This window comes from Mustelus asterias, chromosome 17 (assembly GCF_964213995.1).
Source record: "Mustelus asterias chromosome 17, sMusAst1.hap1.1, whole genome shotgun sequence".
In the NCBI taxonomy this organism is placed as follows: Eukaryota; Metazoa; Chordata; class Chondrichthyes; order Carcharhiniformes; family Triakidae; genus Mustelus; species Mustelus asterias.
Genome location: NC_135817.1, coordinates 17,334,383 through 17,351,103, shown reverse-complemented (window position 1 = coordinate 17,351,103; position 16,721 = coordinate 17,334,383). Strand labels below are relative to the sequence as shown.

The following is a 16,721-nucleotide window of genomic DNA, read 5'->3' as shown; positions in this document are numbered from 1 at the left end:
GAAGATCTTTCAAATTGTGAAAGGTTTTGATGGAGCAGATACAGAATGTCTCCTCTTGAGGGGAAGTGGAACTTAGAGACCATCGATTAAAGATAGTCATCAAGAAATTCAATAATGAATTCAGAAGAAATTTCTTCACCCAAAGAATGGTGAGAATGTGGAACTTGCTACTGCAGGAAGTGGTTGAAAAGAATCATATCGATGTGTTTAAAGAAAAGCTAGACAAGAACATGAGGGAGAAGGGAATAGTTAGATACCATTCCAGATATAAATGAGGAAAGATAGGAGAGGAATCAAGTGGAGCATAAACACCAGAATGGACTGGTTGGGCTGAATGACCTGTTCCTGTGCCATATATCCTGTGTAATACCCCTCTGTGGGTGGCATGGTGACACAGTGGTTAGCATTGCTTCGTCATAGCATCAGGGACCTGGGTTCGGTTCCGGCCTTCGGTGACTGCCTGTGTGGGGTTTGCACGTTCTCCCCGTGTCTGTGTCAGTTTCCTCCAGGTGCCTCCCATAGTCCAAAGATGTGCAGGTTAGGTGGATTGGCCATGCTAAATTTCCCCTTAGTGTGCAAGGATGTGTAGTTTAGGTGAATTAGCTATGGCAAAAAGCATGAGATTACAGGGACAGGGTGGGCCTGGGTAAGATGCTCTTTCGGAGAGTTGGTGCAGACTCAATGGGTCGAATGGGCTCCTTCTGCGCTATAGGGATTCTATGGTTCTATGGTCCTCTAATGCACACTGAACATGTTTTAAATCTATCAATATAAATATCAATATAAAGTCTTCAAATGTCCCTCTATCTCTGTTACTAATTCAAACATGGACCATAATTTTTAGTTTTTGTTGCTCCCTTTCCATAGGTTTTCTCACTTGCTCCTTGATGTCCTTCATCCAGGCACCAAGGAGTTAATATGGCACTCAGCACCATTCTGATGCTGAGAGGTGTGGCCAATTGCTCTACAAACACAAGAGGGCCAGCTGCTCCGAGACTCAAATTCCCAACACTTTCTGTAATTGTGTTTCCCCTAGGCGGGGCTCCATGATGGCCCAGGTGTCACACTCCACACTCACCGTGAGGACTCCTGCACTGTTATCCCTCTGTGTCTAACGCTTACCCGAATATCAGAGGCCGAATGCCCGTGGCCGCTGAAGTGTTCCCCAACAGGAATAGAACAGTCTTGCCTGGTCATTGTCAAGCGGTGTTCATTCATTCGTTGTCGTAGCGTCTGCATGGTCTCCCCAATGTACCATGCCTCGGGACATCTTTTCCTGCAGCGTAACAGGTAGACAACGTTGGCCGAGTCGCAAGAGTATGTACCGTGTACCTAGTGGATGGTGTTCTCATGTGAGATGATGGCACCCGTGTCGATGATTCGGCACGTCTTGCAGAGGTTGCTGTGGCATGGTTATGTGGTGTTGTGGTCACTGTTCTCCTGAAGGCTGGGTAGTTTGCTGCGGAGATGCCATCATCTCACGTGAGAACACCAACCACCAGGTACACAGTACATACTATTGCGACTCGGCCAACGTTGTCTACCTGATACTTTGCAGGAGAGGACGTCCCGAGGCATGGTACATTGGGGAGACCATGCAGACGCTACGACAACGAATGAATGAACACCGCTCGACGATCACCAGGCAGGAGTGTTCCCTTCCAGTCGGGGAACACTTCAGCAGTCATGGGCATTCAGCCTCTGATCTTCAGCAAAGTGTTCTCCAAGGTGGCCTTCACGACACACAACACCGCAGAATTGCTGAGCAGAAACTGATAGCCAAGTTCCAATGGTTAACACTACTGCCTCACAGCGCTAGGGACCTGGGTTCAATTCTGGCCTTGGGTGACTGTGCGGATTTCCTCCAGGTGCTCTGGTTTCCGCCCACAGTCCAAAGATATGCAGGTTAGGTGGACTGGCCATGCTAAATTGCCCGTTAGTGTCCAAAGATGTGTAAATTAGGTGGATTGACCCTGCTAAATTGCCTCTTAGCATCCAAAGGAATATAAATTAGATGGATTGGCCTTGCTAAATTGCCCCTTAGTGTCCAAAGATGCATAGGTTAGTTGGATTAGCCACAGGTTACAGGGTGGATTGGAGGCCCTGGGTGAGATGCTCTTTTGGAGATTCAGTGCAGACCCAATGGGCTAAATGGCCTCTTTCTGCAGTGTAGGGATTCTAATGTTCTCTGTGGGCATCACTGGTTAGGCCAGCATTTATTGCCCATCCTTAATTGCCCTTGAGAAGGTGCTGGTAAGCCGTATTGAACTGCTGCAGTATCTGTAGGTACACCCTCAGTGCTGTTAGGGAGGGAGTTCCAGGATTTTGACCTAGTGACAGTGAAGGAACAGCAATATATTTCCAAGTCAGGATGGTGAATGACTTGGAGAGAAACATGCATACTGAAATACTTTTGGAATGTTTTTTACTCTGTTTTGAATTTTAAGTTCTGATGCTGCCACTTTGGATTGCTGATAATATTTCCACAATAAATTTCAAAATAACTTTATCTTAGCAGAAAATGATAATTGTGCATCCAGCCCATGCAAGAATGGAGGATGGTGCCAGAATAATGCCACACAGTACAAGTGTTCCTGTGAAACTGGTTATCATGGTCGAAATTGTGAACTTGGTAAAGTACCTCCAATACTGTAAGTCTTGTTTAATAGGTTACAAGTATGGAGATAGAGAAGTTCTTAGAAGCATAAGACGATTAATAATTTCTTCTTGCAGCTCTGGTCAAAGCTGGTTGAAGATCTGGGAACTTAAGGCAACTGTGGGAAGATTCTGGGGTTGTGAGAGATGTGACAAGGGAGCAACAAAACTGATGAGCACTGATGGTGATACTTGAAAGTGTATTGACAGTGAAAGAAAGGGCAATCCTTGTAAAAACCAATGGTAAAAATAATGGAACAAAATACTGAAATTTAAAAATGCCAACTGACTATAAAGTAACTGGTCTCACAACACCAGGTTAAAGTCCAACAGGTTTATTTGGTAGCACGAGCTTTCGGAGTCTCAGGCTCCTTCATCAGGTGAGTGAGAACTTGTGTTCACAAACAGGTCATATACAGACACAAACTCAATTTACAAGATAATGGTTTGAATGTGAGTCTTTACAGATAATCAAGTCTTAAAGGTACAGACAATGTGAGTGGAGAGAGGGCCGAGCACAGGTTAAAGAGATGTGTATTGTCTCCAGCCAGGACAGTTAGTGAGATTTTGCAAGCCCAGGCAAGTCGTGGGGGTTACAGATAGTGTGACATGAACATAACATAACATAAGAACATAAGAACTAGGAGCAGGAGTAGGCCATCTGGCCCCTCGAGCCTGCTCCACCATTAGAACCATAGAACCATAGAAAATTACAGCTCAGAAACAGGCCTTTTGGCCCTTCTTGTCTGTGCCGAACCATTTTTTGCCTCGTCCCACCTGACCTGCACTTGGACCATATCCCTCCACACCCCTCTCATCCATGAACCCGTCCAAGTTTTTCTTAAATGTTAAAAGTGGCATTTACCACTTTATCCGGCAGCTCATTCCACACTCCCACCACTCTCTGCGTGAAGAAGCCCCCCCGCTAATATTCCCTTTAAACTTTTCTCCTTTCACCCTTAACCCATGCCCTCTGGTTTTTTTCTACCCTAGCCTCAGCGGAAAAAGCCTGCTTGCATTCACTCTATCTATACCCATCAAAATCTTATACACCTCTATCAAATCTCCCCTCAATCTTCTACGCTCCAGGGAATAAAGACCCAACCTATTCAATCTCTCTCTGTAACTCAGCTTCTCAAGTCCCGGCAACATCCTTGTGAACCTTCTCTGCACTCTTTCAACCTTATTTACATCCTTCCTGTAACTAGGTGACCAAAACTGCACACAATGCTCCAAATTCGGCCTCACCAATGCCTTATATAACCTTACCATAACTCCAACTTTTATACCCGATACTCCGATTTATAAAGGCCAATGTACCAAAGGCACTCTTTACGACCCTATCCACCTGTGACGTCACTTTTAGGGAATTCTGTACCTGTATTCCCAGATCCCTCTGTTCAACTGCACTCTTCAGAGTCCTACCATTTACCATGTACGTTCTTCTTTGGTTTGTCCTTCCAAAGTGCAATATCTCACACTTGTCTGCGTTAAATTCCATTTGCCATTTTTCAGCCCATTTTTCTAGTTGGTCCAAATCCCTCTGCAAGCTTTGAAAACCTTCCTCACTGTCCACTACACCTCCAATCTTTGTATCATCAGCAAACTTGCTGATCCAATTTACCACATTATCATCCAGATCATTGATATAGATGACAAACAACAATGGACCCAACACCGATCCCTGCGGCACACCACTAGTCACAGGCCTCCACTCAGAGAAGCAATCCTCCACAACCACTCTCTGGCTTCTTTCATTGAGCCAGTGTCTAATCCAATTTACTACCTCCCCATGTATACCTAGCAACTGAACCTTCCTAACTAACCTCCCATGAGGGACCTTGTCAAAGGCCTTGCTGAAATCCAGGTAGACAACATCCACCGCCTTCCCTTCATCCACTTTCCTGGTAACCTCCTCGAAAAACTCTAATAGATTGGTCAAACATGACCTACCATGCACAAAGCCATGTTGACTCTCCCTAATAAGTCCCTGTCTATCCAAATATTTGTAGATCCTATCCCTTATCACACCTTCCAATAACTTGCCCACCACCGACGTCAAACTTACTGGCCTATAATTTCCCGGATTTCTTTTGGAACCTTTTTTAAACAACGGAACAACATGAGCCACCCTCCAATCATCCGGCACCTCCCCCGTGAATACTGACATATTAAATATGTCTGCCAGGGCCCCTGCAAGTTCAACACTAGCTTCCCTCAAGGTCCGTGGGAATACCCTGTCCGGTCCTGGGGATTTATCCACTCTGATTTGCCTCAAGACTGCGAGCACCTCCTCCCCTTTAATCTGTAAAGGTTCCTTGACCTCCCTACCTGTTTGCCCTATTTCCGTAGACTCCATGCCCATTTCCTCAGTAAATACGGATGCAAAAAAACAATTTAGTATCTCCCCCATCTCTTTTGGTTCCATACACAGTCTATCACTCTGGTCTTCAAGAGGACCAATTTTATCCCTCACTATCCTTTTGCTCCTAACATACCTATAGAAGCTCTTTGGATTTTCCTTCACTCTGTCTGCCAAAGCAACCTCATGTCTTCTTTTAGCCCTCCTGATTTCCCTCTTAAGTAGCTTCTTGCACTTTTTATACTCCTCAAGCATCTGATCTGTTCCTTGCTGCCTGTACATTTCATACAACTCTCTCTTCCTCTTAATCAGTGTTACAATCTCCCTTGAGAACCAACGTTCCTTATTCCTACTTTACTTTGCCTTTAATCCTGACAGGAACATACAAACTCTGCACTCTCAAAATTTCTCCTTTGAAGACCTCCCACTTTCCATTTACATCCTTACCAGAGAACAGCCTGTGCCAATCCACACTTCCCAGATCCCTTCTCATTTCATCAAACTTGGCCTTTTTCCAGTTCAGAACTTCAACCAGAGGACCAGATCTATCCTTATCCACGATCAGGTTGAAACTAATGGCATTATGATCACATTATGATCATGGCTGATCTTTTTTGTGGACGCAGCTCCACTTACCCGCCCGCTCACCATAACCCTTAATTCCTTTACTGTTCAAACATTTATCTGTCAGGAATGAACCCAAGATCCCAATTGAGGCCGTCCGCATGTGTGCGGAACTTGGCTATCAGTTTCTGCTCAGTGATTCTGCGTTGTTGTGTGTCGTGAAGGCCGCCTTGGTGAATACTTACCCGAAGATCAGAGGCTGAATGCCTGTGACTGCTAAAGTGTTCCCCGACTGGAAGGGAACACTCCTGCCTGGTGATTGTCAAGCGGTGTTCATTCATTTGTTGTCGTAGCGACTGCATGATCTCCCCAATGTACCATGCCTCGGAACATCCTTTTCTGCAGTGTATCAGGTAGACAACGTTGGCTGAGTCTCAAGGGTATGTACCGTGTACCTGGTGGATAGTGTTCTCACGTGAGATGATGGCATCCGTGTCGATGATTCGGCACGTCTTGCAGAGGTTGCTGTGGCAGGTGTTGTGTGGTGTTGTGGTCACTGTTCTCCTGAAGGCTGGGTAGTTTGCTGCGGAGATGCCATCATCTCACGTGAGAACACCATCAACCAGGTACACAGTACATACTCTTGCGACTCGGCCAACGCTGTCTTCCTGATACGCTGCAGGAAAGGATGTCCCGAGGCATGGTACATTGGGGAGATCATGCAGACGCTACGACAACGAATGAATGAACACCGCTCAACGATCACCAGGCAGGAGTGTTCCCTTCCAGTCGGGGAACACTTCAGCAGTCATGGGCATTCAACCTCTGATCTTTGGCTAAGTGTCCTCCAAGGTGGCCTTCACGACACACAACAACGCAAAATCGCTGAGCAGAAACTGATAGCCAAGTTCCAATGGTTAACACTACTGCCTCACAGCGCTAGGGACCTGGGTTCAATTCCGACCTTGGGTGACTGTGCGGATTTCCTCCAGGTGCTCTGGTTTCCGCCCACAGTCCAAAGATATGCAGGTTAGGTGGACTGGCCATGCTAAATTGCCCGTTAGTGTCCAAAGATGTGTAAATTAGGTGGATTGACCCTGCTAAATTGCCTCTTAGCATCCAAAGGAATATAAATTAGATGGATTGGCCTTGCTAAATTGCCCCTTAGTGTCCAAAGATGCATAGGTTAGTTGGATTAGCCACAGGTTACAGGGTGGATTGGAGGCCCTGGGTGGGATGCTCTTTTGGAGATTCAGTGCAGACCCAATGGGCTAAATGGCCTCTTTCTGCAGTGTAGGGATTCTAATGTTCTCTGTGGGCATCACTGGTTAGGCCAGCATTTATTGCCCATCCTTAATTGCCCTTGAGAAGGTGCTGGTAAGCCGTATTGAACTGCTGCAGTATCTGTAGGTACACCCTCAGTGCTGTTAGGGAGGGAGTTCCAGGATTTTGACCTAGTGACAGTGAAGGAACAGCAATATATTTCCAAGTCAGGATGGTGAATGACTTGGAGAGAAACATGCATACTGAAATACTTTTGGAACGTTTTTTTACTCTGTTTTGAATTTTAAGTTCTGATGCTGCCACTTTGGATTGCTGATAATATTTCCACAATAAATTTCAAAATAACTTTATCTTAGCAGAAAATGATAATTGTGCATCCAGCCCATGCAAGAATGGAGGATGGTGCCAGAATAATGCCACACAGTACAAGTGTTCCTGTGAAACTGGTTATCATGGTCGAAATTGTGAACTTGGTAAAGTACCTCCAATACTGTAAGTCTTGCTAGATTTGACTGTTTAATAGGTTACAAGTATGGAGATAGAGAAGTTCTTAGAAGCATAAGACGATTAATAATTTCTTCTTGCAGCTCTGGTCAAAGCTGGTTGAAGATCTGGGAACTTAAGGCAACTGTGGGAAGATTCTGGGGTTGTGAGAGATGTGACAAGGGAGCAACAAAACTGATGAGCACTGATGGTGATACTTGAAAGTGTATTGACAGTGAAAGAAAGGGCAATCCTTGTAAAAACCAATGGTAAAAATAATGGAACAAAATACTGAAATTAAAAAATGCCAACTGACTATAAAGTAACTGGTCTCACAACACCAGGTTAAAGTCCAACAGGTTTATTTGGTAGCACGAGCTTTCGGAGTCTCAGGCTCCTTCATCAGGTGAGTGAGGACTTGTGTTCACAAACAGGTCATATACAGACACAAACTCAATTTACAAGATAATGGTTTGAATGTGAGTCTTTACAGATAATCAAGTCAAAGGTACAGACAATGTGAGTGGAGAGAGGGCCGAGCACAGGTTAAAGAGATGTGTATTGTCTCCAGCCAGGACAGTTAGTGAGATTTTGCAAGCCCAGGCAAGTCGTGGGGGTTACAGATAGTGTGACATGAACATAACATAACATAAGAACATAAGAACTAGGAGCAGGAGTAGGCCATCTGGCCCCTCGAGCCTGCTCCGCCATTTAATAAGATCATGGCTGATCTTTTTGTGGACTCAGCTCCACTTACCCGCCCGCTCACCATAACCCTTAATTCCTTTACTGTTCAAAAATTTATCTGTCAGGAATGAACCCAAGACCCCGGTTGAGGCCGTCCTCATGTGTGCGGAACTTGGTTATCAGTTTCTGCTCAGTGATTCTGCGTTGTTGTGTGTCGTGAAGGCCACCTTGGTGAATACTTACCCGAAGATCAGAGGCTGAATGCCTGTGACTGCTAAAGTGTTCCCCGACTGGAAGGGAACATTCCTGCCTGGAGATTGCCAAGCGGTGTTCATTCATTCGTTGTCGTAGCGTCTGCATGGTCTCCCCAATGTACCATGCCTTGGGACATCCTTTCCTGCAGCATATCAGGTAGACAACGTTGGCTGAGTCGCAAGAGTATGTACCGTGTACCTAGTGGATGGTGTTCTCATGTGAGATGATGGCACCCGTGTCGATGATTCGGCACGTCTTGCAGAGGTTGCTGTGGCAGGGTTGTGTGGTGTTGTGGTCACTGTTCTCCTGAAGGCTGGGTAGTTTGCTGCGGAGATGCCATCATCTCACGTGAGAACACCAACCACCAGGTACACAGTACATACTCTTGCGACTCGGCCAAAGTTGTCTACCTGATACTTTGCAGGAGAGGACGTCCCAATGCATGGTACATTGGGGAGACCATGCAGACGCAACGACAACGAATGAATGAACACCGCTCGACGATTACCAGGCAGGAGTGTTTCCTTTCATTCGGGGAACACTTCAGCAGTCACGGGCATTCAGCCTCTGATTTCAGGTAAGTGTTCTCCAAGGCGGCCTTCACGACACACAACGCAGAATCGCTGAGCAGAAACCGATAGCCAAGTTCTGCACACATGAGGATGGCCTCAACTGGGATCTGGGGTTCATGTCACACTATCTGTAACCCCCACGACTTACCTGGGCTTGCAAAATCTCACTAACTGTCCTGGCTGGAGACAATACACACCTCTTTAACCTGTGCTTGGCCCTCTCTCCACTCACATTGTCTGTACCTTTAAGACTTGACTATCTGTAAAGACTCACATTCCAACCATTATCTTGTAAATTGAGTTTGTGTCTGTATATGACCTGTTTGTGAACACAAGTCCTCACTCACCTGATGAAGGAGCCTGAGACTCCGAAAGCTAGTGCTGCCAAATAAACCTGTTGGACTTCAACCTAATGTTGTGAGACTTCTTACTGTACTTACCCCAGTCCAACGCCAGCATCTCCACATTATAAACAGGCATTGTCAGTAAACAATAATGGTTGGATAATTAAAATAAGGAGAATCTACTGTATAAAGGAATCATTGATATTCATTGTGAAGACAGTTTTGACAGTAAGAACTTATTTATCAATCATAAAAATTGATGAGTATTGTTTGTAAAATGAATATTGGTGCTGAAAGTTATGCATATTGATAATAAAAACTCAGACTAAACAATGACAGTAAAAATGAATATTGATTTACTAATGAGGTTAATTGATGATTAAATATGATAGATATTATCTACAAACAAGTATAGTTATCGTAAAATATGATGGGTATTGACAGTAGAAAGTAATGGATTTTGATTGTTCGAATCACAGAAATGACAGCACGGGGAGGTGGCCATTCAGCCCCTTAGGGCCTGTGCTGGAGCTTTGATGAGGAGTCCATCTTAGGTCTATAACCCTTTAAGTTCCTCAAGTACCTATCCAGGGCTCTTCTAAAATTATTTATGGAATTAGCTTGCATCACCTTTACAGGTAGAATTTTCAAAACCCCAACAACTCTGAAAACATTTCTCTTTATCTCCTGGCTAGATCAGTGGTTGTCAAAGTGTGGTCAGTCGAACATTGCTGGTCCGTGGGGATCCCCCAGAGAGTCCATGAGTTGGTCCAAAATGCAAGTCATTGACATACAACGCCATGGCTGAGGCCATACAAGAGAACAAACCAGAACTCTCTTCCCCACCACTCATGTAACATCAGATAACAGCGCAGCCCTCTCATGCATGGCACAAACCACCATAAACACAAGCAACAACAATGTAGTTTAATAGGCCAGGCTTGTATTCCTGACAATTTTGTTTGATTACTATATATGTAAGGTAAGTATTGAGGTCTTGTGGCACAGTGGCTGGCGTCCCTATTCTTCTAACACATCTGTGCCTGGCAGCAAAAATGTGAGAGTCTCCTGGTCAGTCATGCTTAATGTGGAGTGGCACCCCTCTAGTGACAGGCTAGCAACCTGTTCCAGGAAAAACTAGCAATGGAAACAGATGTAAACACATGCTTTGTCTGCTTCATGTGCTATCAAGTATGGACGAAAAGGACAGGAAGTCATTATGATGATTTTATAACATAGTTGAATGTTTAAATGAGCATGTTCTCTTGTAGCATTAATGTTTATAATATGAAAATTTTGACATATTAATAATTTATCTGTGACATAGGACTGAAGCTCTCCAGGCCACACCTCATTGGTCTCTCACCAAAAGCAGCTCAATTTTTCTCATTCATACAGATGATAATTGTATGGGGCAGGATGGTCCGGGGGTCCTTTGCTCCACCGAAGTGATCCGCAGATGAAAATGTTTGCAAATTATTGCTCTAATATCTTTTGCTGATGATTTTAAAGCTGCAATATCTTCCAACTGACCCCACTCACTAGAGGGAATCGTTTTTGTCCAGCTACTCCATCAAAACACCTCATCTTACAAATGTCTATGAGCTCACCTCTTAACTTCTCTTTCCCAAGGAGAACAGTCCTAGCTTTTCCAACCTCTCCTCATAACTGACGTTCCTCATGCCTGGCAATATCCTGTAAACTTCCCTATGTACCCTTTCTAAGGGTTGTACATCTTTCCTGAAGTGGTGCCCAGAATTATCCACAATAATCCAGCTGAGACCTAATTAGTGACTTAAGTTCCGATATGATTTCCTTGCTTTTATATTCCACTCCTTGATTTATAAACTGATATATGTTTTTAATCAGCCTGTCAACTTTCCCTGCAGCCTTTCAGGATCTGTGTGTTTGCAACCAAGATCTTTCTGCTCATCTACACTTCTCACACTTACCATATTATTTCTCCCAAAGTGCATTATGCTACACCTCTCTGTATTAAACTCCACCTGCCATGCTAATGTCCAATTCACCATCCACTTTATGTCATTCTAAAGTTTATAACTTCTTCATCACAGTCTACAATCTTGCAACATTTCACATTTTCTGCAAACTTTATAATGCTGCTTCCTACTCATGGGTCTTCGTCATTTACAAAAATTGAAGAAAGTAATGGACCCAAAACTGTTCTTTGGAAATATCACTGCAATTTATCTACCAGTCTGAAAGTCATTCATCCACCAATATGTATAGTATGATTTGTATGTATAGTACACAAAACAATACTTTTCACTCTGTCTCAGTTGGTGACAATAATAAATCAAATCAAATCAAAAATTTGGAGCCAATTTTGTATCCATAGTGGTATTTTAACCCCCCTTAATGGACTTTAAACTTCTATATAAGCTTCCTGTGTGACATCTTGCACAAGTCCTTCCAGAAATCCATCTATTACACACCTTCATAGCCTTCTCTGATGCCTTATGAAAGAATTCAAATACGTCAATCATATATGGTTTGCACTGCATTCCATACAGACTCTGCTTCACTAATCCATTAATTGCCAATTAATATTAATATTGTCCCTGATAATGGATTTGTATAACTTCTCCACCACCTATGTTAGGCTGACTGGTCTGTAGTATCATAGTTTAAGCCTCTGCCTTTTCCTGGATAGTTGTATAGCTTTAGCAATCCTCCAGTCCTCTGCCACGAATGTATTCAATGAGGATAAAAGATTGTTACCAACGCTTCTGCAATTCCTACCTTTGCTTCTGTCAGTAACCTAGGATGCATTCTACTCAAAACTTTTGATAATACTTTTTTAAAAGTTTGTCTTCTCTATCTATTACCATTCTTGTGGAAGTCATAGAAACATAGAAAACAGAAGCAGGAGTAGGCTATTCAGCCCTTCGAGCCTGCTCCGCCATTCATTTTGATCATGGCTGATCATCAAATTTAACATCCTGATCCTGCCTTCCCCCCATAATCCCGTGATCCCTTTAGCACTAACAGCTATATCTAATTTCTTTTTGAAGTCATACAATGGTTTGGCTATAACTTCTCTCTTTTAGTTTAATCCGATTCCTTTGTGACTGTGAATCATAGAATCACTGATTCCCTACAAGAGGCCATTAGGCCCATCAAGCCTGAACCGACAACAATCCCACCCAGGCCCTATCCCCATGACCCCATATATTTACTCTGCTAATCTCCCTGACACTAGGGGCCATTGAGCATGACCAATCAACCTAACCTGCACATTTTTGGAGTCTGGGAGGAAATTGGAGCACCTGGAGGAAACCCACGCAGACACGGGGAGAACATGCAAACAAAGATGAAGGATTGTTATGAAAACTCAGATGATTCACTGATGTCCCATAAGCAAGGAACCCGTTTCCCTATATGTAACCCCAATCCACACCTCACACAGTTAACCATTATCCGCCCTCTGGAGTGGTCTAGTAAAACATGCAGTTTTATCAAAACCACTCTGCCAACGATTCAAGACGGCCAGCCTCACCAGCTTCTCAGGACAATGGGCAGTAAACACCAGCCATGTCAATGATGTTTAACAAAGAACCCTGTAAAGGAGCACCTTCTACGGCCTCAGTTGCAGATTGTGCTTGGCTCTGCAGCTGAACAGCCGTTAGAAGTGTTCCATTTCCCACATTTTAGAACTTAGCCCACTACTCGAGAAGCTAAGCTAAGAAGCTAAGCAACCAATCACATTAGTTACAATTAATAAAACAGCACAAGAGGACCAAAGCTGAAGAGTTTATTAACACCTTTTACTGATAATGTGATGGCAGATACTTTACTTGGTGCTGCAGCACAAGTTGCTTGTTCTAATGATGGATTTGTGAAGATATGTGCTATAATTTCTTTTTAACCTTACAGCAGCTATTAGCTGGACATCAATCAGAAAGTGATCATTTATTTGGGCAATGCAATGTCATAAAGAACCTGGGAACATAGTTAGTGACTTCTTACAATTTAAATTTGAATCTTCATACTTCAAATTATTATAAATTGACTTCGATCCAGAAATCGGTTTATCTTTAGCAATTTTGCGGAAAAGATAGATATAGAACTGCTGGTTTTCTTGTGATCTGATAGTTTAACCTGTCATCTAATCACTTTGTACATAGACTGATGGATTTGAATAACTGTTTGAATTTCAGGTCCCACTGACTGTTCATCACATGGACAAACCTGTGACCATTTCTGTAAGTTACAAGATGGCACTTACGTCTGTTACTGTGCCCAAGGATATATACTTGGCGAGGATAAAAAGAGCTGTATTCCTGAAGGTGGGTATTAGATATCAATTCATTCTATTACATAAATCAGCACAGATCTGTGGTCTGCCACTACAGAACTAGGGAAGTAGAGATGGGTTTTGGTATGACATCTTGCCAGCAGCAGGAGACCTCCAGTAGCAAATCACATCCCAATGATAGGATGCTCTTTCAGAGAATGGGAAAAATTGCCTCCTTCTTCACTGCAGGGATTCTATGACATATCAATGCAGCAAACCCTACAGCAACACTTCACACCCAAATGCCACAAAGCTTAAAGCAATGTGTTGTAGTCTCAAAGCAGCAAAATCTACAGCAACACATCACACTCCAATGCAGCAAAACCTGCAGCAACACACCACACCCCAAAGCAGCAAAATCTACAGCAACACACCACACCCCAAAGCAGCAAAATCTACAGCAATACATCACAGCCCAATGCAGCAAAATCTACAGCAACACACCACACCCCAAAGCAGCAAAATCTACAGCAACACATCACACCCAATGCAGCAACCCTGCAGCAACACATCACACCCCAATGCCACAAAGCTTAAAGCAATGTGTTGTAGTCTCAATGCAGCAAAATCTACAGCAGCACATCACACCCCAAAGCAGCAAAATCTACAGCAATACATCACAGCCCAATGCAGCAAAATCTACAGCAACACACCACACCCCAAAGCAGCAAAATCTACAGCAACACACCACACCCCAAAGCAGCAAAATCTACAGCAGCACATCACACCCCAAAGCAGCAAAATCTACAGCAACACATCACACCCCAAAGCAGCAAAATCTACAGCAACACATCACACCCCAAAGCAGCAAAATCTACAGCAACACATCACACCCCAAAGCAGCAAAATCTACAGCAGCACATCACACCCCAAAGCAGCAAAATCTACAGCAACACATCACACCCCAAAGCAGCAAAATCTACAGCGACACACCACACCCCAAAGCAGCAAAATCTACAGCAACACACCACACCCCAAAGCAGCAAAATCTACAGCAGCACATCACACCCCAAAGCAGCAAAATCTACAGCGACACACCACACCCCAAAGCAGCAAAATCTACAGCAACACATCACACCCCAAAGCAGCAAAATCTACAGCGACACACCACACCCCAAAGCAGCAAAATCTACAGCAACACACCACACCCCAAAGCAGCAAAATCTACAGCAACACACCACACCCCAAAGCAGCAAAATCTACAGCAACACACCACACCCCAAAGCAGCAAAATCTACAGCAACACACCACACCCCAAAGCAGCAAAATCTACAGCGACACACCACACCCCAAAGCAGCAAAATCTACAGCAACACACCACACCCCAAAGCAGCAAAATCTACAGCGACACACCACACCCCAAAGCAGCAAAATCTACAGCAACACACCACACCCCAAAGCAGCAAAATCTACAGCAGCACACCACACCCCAAAGCAGCAAAATCGACAGCAACACATCACACCCCAAAGCAGCAAAATCTACAGCAACACATCACACTCCAATGCAGCAAAACCTGCAGCAACACACCACACCCCAAAGCAGCAAAATCTACAGCAACACACCACACCCCAAAGCAGCAAAATCTACAGCAACACATCACACTCCAATGCAGCAAAACCTGCAGCAACACACCACACCCCAAAGCAGCAAAATCTACAGCAGCACATCACACCCCAAAGCAGCAACCCTGCAGCAACACATCACACCCCAAAGCAGCAAAATCTACAGCAACACACCACACCCCAAAGCAGCAAAATCTACAGCAGCACATCACACCCCAAAGCAGCAAAATCTACAGCAGCACATCACACCCCAATGCCACAAAGCCTAAAGCAATGTGTTGTAGTCTCAATGCAGCAAAATCTACAGCAGCACATCACACCCCAAAGCAGCAAAATCTACAGCAATACATCACAGCCCAATGCAGCAAAATCTACAGCAACACACCACACCCCAAAGCAGCAAAATCTACAGCAACACACCACACCCCAAAGCAGCAAAATCTACAGCAGCACATCACACCCCAATGCCACAAAGCTTAAAGCAATGTGTTGTAGTCTCAATGCAGCAAAATCTACAGCAGCACATCACACCCCAAAGCAGCAAAATCTACAGCAATACATCACAGCCCAATGCAGCAAAATCTACAGCAACACACCACACCCCAAAGCAGCAAAATCTACAGCAACACACCACACCCCAAAGCAGCAAAACCTGCAGCAACACACCACACCCCAAAGCAGCAAAACCTGCAGCAACACACCACACCCCAAAGCAGCAAAATCTACAGCAGCACATCACACCCCAAAGCAGCAAAATCTACAGCAATACATCACAGCCCAATGCAGCAAAATCTACAGCAATACATCACACCCCAAAGCAGCAAAATCTACAGCAATACATCACAGCCCAATGCAGCAAAATCTACAGCAACACACCACACCCCAAAGCAGCAAAATCTACAGCAGCACATCACACCCCAAAGCAGCAAAATCTACAGCGACACACCACACCCCAAAGCAGCAAAATCTACAGCAACACACCACACCCCAAAGCAGCAAAATCTACAGCAACACACCACACCCCAAAGCAGCAAAATCTACAGCAACACACCACACCCCAAAGCAGCAAAATCTACAGCTACACACCACACCCCAAAGCAGCAAAATCTACAGCAACACACCACACCCCAAAGCAGCAAAATCTACAGCAACACACCACACCCCAAAGCAGCAAAATCTACAGCAACACATCACACTCCAATGCAGCAAAACCTGCAGCAACACACCACACCCCAAAGCAGCAAAATCTACAGCAACACATCACACCCAATGCAGCAACCCTGCAGCAACACATCACACCCCAATGCCACAAAGCTTAAAGCAATGTGTTGTAGTCTCAATGCAGCAAAATCTACAGCAACACATCACACCCCAATGCCACAAAGCTTAAAGCAATGTGTTGTAGTCTCAATGCAGCAAAATCTACAGCAGCACATCACACCCCAAAGCAGCAAAATCTACAGCAATACATCACAGCCCAATGCAGCAAAATCTACAGCAACACACCACACCCCAAAGCAGCAAAATCTACAGCAGCACATCACACCCCAAAGCAGCAAAATCTACAGCGACACACCACACCCCAAAGCAGCAAAATCTACAGCAACACACCACACCCCAAAGCAGCAAAATCT

At 44.4% G+C, this 16,721-nt stretch overlaps 1 protein-coding gene across 5 annotated transcripts in view; it reads left to right on the top strand.

Annotated features, from left to right (window-relative positions):
• The window catches only part of LOC144506352 (coagulation factor X-like), a 73,135-nt gene that overhangs the window by 30,479 nt on the left and 25,935 nt on the right, over positions 1–16,721 (top strand). The window contains exons 4-6 of one of the 5 annotated variants that reach the window (XM_078232339.1): positions 2,519–2,632; positions 7,222–7,338; positions 13,388–13,516. In XM_078232339.1, the coding sequence (XP_078088465.1) occupies positions 2,519–2,632; positions 7,222–7,338; positions 13,388–13,516 (360 nt within the window). Of the gene's footprint in view, positions 1–2,515; positions 2,633–7,221; positions 7,358–13,387; positions 13,517–16,721 lie in introns of those variants that run through there. The other 4 variants (XM_078232340.1, XM_078232338.1, XM_078232342.1 and 1 more) reach the window with 4 other exon arrangements.